Source organism: Oncorhynchus clarkii, chromosome 10 (assembly GCF_045791955.1).
Source record: "Oncorhynchus clarkii lewisi isolate Uvic-CL-2024 chromosome 10, UVic_Ocla_1.0, whole genome shotgun sequence".
Lineage (NCBI taxonomy): Eukaryota > Metazoa > Chordata > Actinopteri > Salmoniformes > Salmonidae > Oncorhynchus > Oncorhynchus clarkii.
In genome coordinates, this window is record NC_092156.1 from 71,707,604 (window position 1) to 71,710,341 (window position 2,738).

At 45.5% G+C, this 2,738-nt stretch overlaps 1 protein-coding gene across 1 annotated transcript; it reads right to left on the reverse strand.

Moving 5' to 3' along the window:
* Nucleotides 1-1,803: 1,803 nt before the first annotated feature.
* LOC139419327 (octapeptide-repeat protein T2-like) lies at nucleotides 1,804-2,277 on the reverse strand. Its single transcript, XM_071169270.1, has one exon. The coding sequence runs from the start codon at nucleotides 2,275-2,277 to the stop codon at nucleotides 1,804-1,806; it is 474 nt and encodes a 157-aa protein (XP_071025371.1).
* Nucleotides 2,278-2,738: the final 461 nt, after the last annotated feature.

A 2,738-nucleotide genomic window follows, 5' to 3' on the forward strand; every position in this document is an offset into this window, starting at 1 on the left:
ACTTATAGTGTCTACACTCGGCAGTTAGGATTCAAGGTACTGCATTGTCTTTGAAACACACACACACACAGACACACACACACACACACACACACACACACACACACACACACACACACACACACACACACACACACACACACACACACACACACACACACACACAGACTTTGGCATCAAGTGTTGTACCGACACCAAACATGATGAATAGTTGATGAGCAGACTTCTGTCGTGGCTCACAGGGCCATTGGGGAGGAACACAACAAAGTTACTAATTTAAAAGAACTAAAATGAGATCCTCATTCTATCCCTGTTGATATCACACTGAGCCTCAGGGCTAAAGCACAGAAGATACTGAGTTAACATAGAGGAGACGGTGTGGGGGTGTGTGTGTGTGGGAGTGAGTGTGTGTGTGTGTGGGGTGTGTGTGTCGGTGTGTGGCGTGTGTGTGTGTGTGAGGAGAATGCTTGTCATTTTGCTATCTTGTTTACCTGCAAGGCTTTGATACGTAGAACTTTTCATATTGACAGATTGTCCAATCTCTTCATTTCCCCTATCTCTGATACTGGTAGTTATGTTGATGACTTAATTATGGCCTGTCACACTGTGTGTGTGTGTGTGCGTGTCTTTCACAGTTCTCACTATGGTGAATTATCCATTTAGTTTTTTGATTACCAAACGTTCTGTTACCGGGTAGAGGACACTTTCCTTCCAATTCATTAAACTCTTCTTCCATTGTCTCTTCCTGTTCCATATAATGAACAGAGAAGAATCAGTGTTGTTGTGACCGTGGCTGACATGATTTGATTAGACCACCCTACCCATTTTAATATGATGTTTCCTCATATTTCATCATTCTGGTGTCAGTAGAAAAGCTTCAGAACCAAAACCAAACTGATCTGGATTGTGAGATCCACAGGAGACGTTATTAACAGTTTGTAAATATATCAGACACCTTTTTGTCACCGTGACCTCACTATAGTCCTTCACAAACGTCAGAACGTTGGCTAAAGTTCCAATGTGACATCACACATGATGAAAAAGAGATGTGTCACATGAAAACACAGGATTCCATTGTGACGTCACAAATCAAATCAAATCAAATCAGTGTGTGTCGGCATCGTACAAGGTTTAGCAGATGTTAAAGAGTGCTGAGAAATGCTTACGTTACTCGCTCCTAAAAATGCTGTAAAATGTTAAACAAGTACACAAAGAGTACATTTAAAATAAATAAATAAGAAAATATAGAAATGTAACTAACAGTAATCCAAATGCAATCTATACGTATTTCTAGCAGATGACTTGACACAAGATATACAAACAATGACATAGATAGGTGATCTGTCATGAATCTAGTACATAGAACATATGCATTGTGTATAAACAGGGGAACTAAAATCCATTGTACAGTAGTAGACATATGAGAATGAGCTGTGTGAAGAATACAGTCTTTAAATACACAAGCACCTAACAACATGGATAGAATTGCAGGAAGTCTGGAATATACTGTACAGCTATGTGTATGTGAATGGTGTGTATAGACTGTATAGACAGTGTGGACAGTATGTGGAATGGACAGGTGTGTACGACAGCAGTTATATCAGGTGAGCCTTGACTAGAATACACTATATATATAAATACAGTACTAGTTATATCAGGTGAGCCTTGACTAGAATACACTATATATATAAATACAGTACTAGTTATATCAGGTGAGCCTTGACTAGAATACACTATATATATAAATACAGTACTAGTTATATCAGGTGAGCCTTGACTACACACAAACCCAGCTCTCTCCTCCTACTCTCCTCCACGCCTCTCCTCCTGCTCTCTTCCACGCCTCTCCTCCTGCTCTCCTCCCCGCCTCTCCTCCTGCTCTCCTCCACGCCTCTCCTCCTGCTCTCCTCCACTCCTCTCCTCCACGCCTCTCTTCCTGCTTTCCTCCACGCCTCTCCTCCTGCTCTCCTCCACACCACTCCTCCTGCTCTCCTCCACGCCTCTCCTCCACGCCTCTCCTCCACGCCTCTCCTCCTGTTCTCCTCCACGCTTCTCCTCCTGCTCCCCACCACGCCTCTCCTCCTGCTCTCCACCACGCCTCTCCTCCTGTTCTCCACCACGCCACTCCTCCTGCACTCCTCCACGCCTCTCCTCCTGCACTCCTCCACGCCTCTCCTCCTGCTCTCCTCCACGCCTCTCCTCCTGCACTCCTCCACGCCTCTCCTCCTGCTCTCCTCCACGCCTCTCCTCCACGGCCCTCCTCCTGCTCTCCTCCATGCCTCTCCTCCACGCCTCTCCTCCGCGCCTCTCCTCCACACCTCTCCTCCACGCCTCTCCTCCTGCTCTCCACCACACCTCTCCTCCTGCTCTCCTCCACACCTCTCCTCCTGCTCTCCACCACGCCTCTCCTCCGCGCCTCTCCTCCACGCCTCTCCTCCACGCCTTTCCTCCTGCTCTCCACCACGCCTCTCCTCCTGGTCTCTCCTCCCTTCTCTTCTCCTATCTTATACAGTGCCTTGCGAAAGTATTCGGCCCCCTTGAACTTTGCGACCTTTTGCAACATTTCAGGCTTCAAACATAAAGATATAAAACTGTATTTTTTTGTGAAGAATCAACCACAAGTGGGACACAATCATGAAGTGGAACGACATTTATTGGATATTTCAAACTTTTTTAACAAATCAAAAACTGAAAAATTGGGCGTGCAAAATTATTCAGCCCCCTTAAGTTAATACTTT

Bases quoted from the DNA above. Each gene is read 5' to 3' on its own strand.
- LOC139419327 (XM_071169270.1), bottom strand. From the start codon at position 2,277: ATGGAGGAGAGCAGGAGGAGGGCCGTGGAGGAGAGGCGTGGAGGAGAG.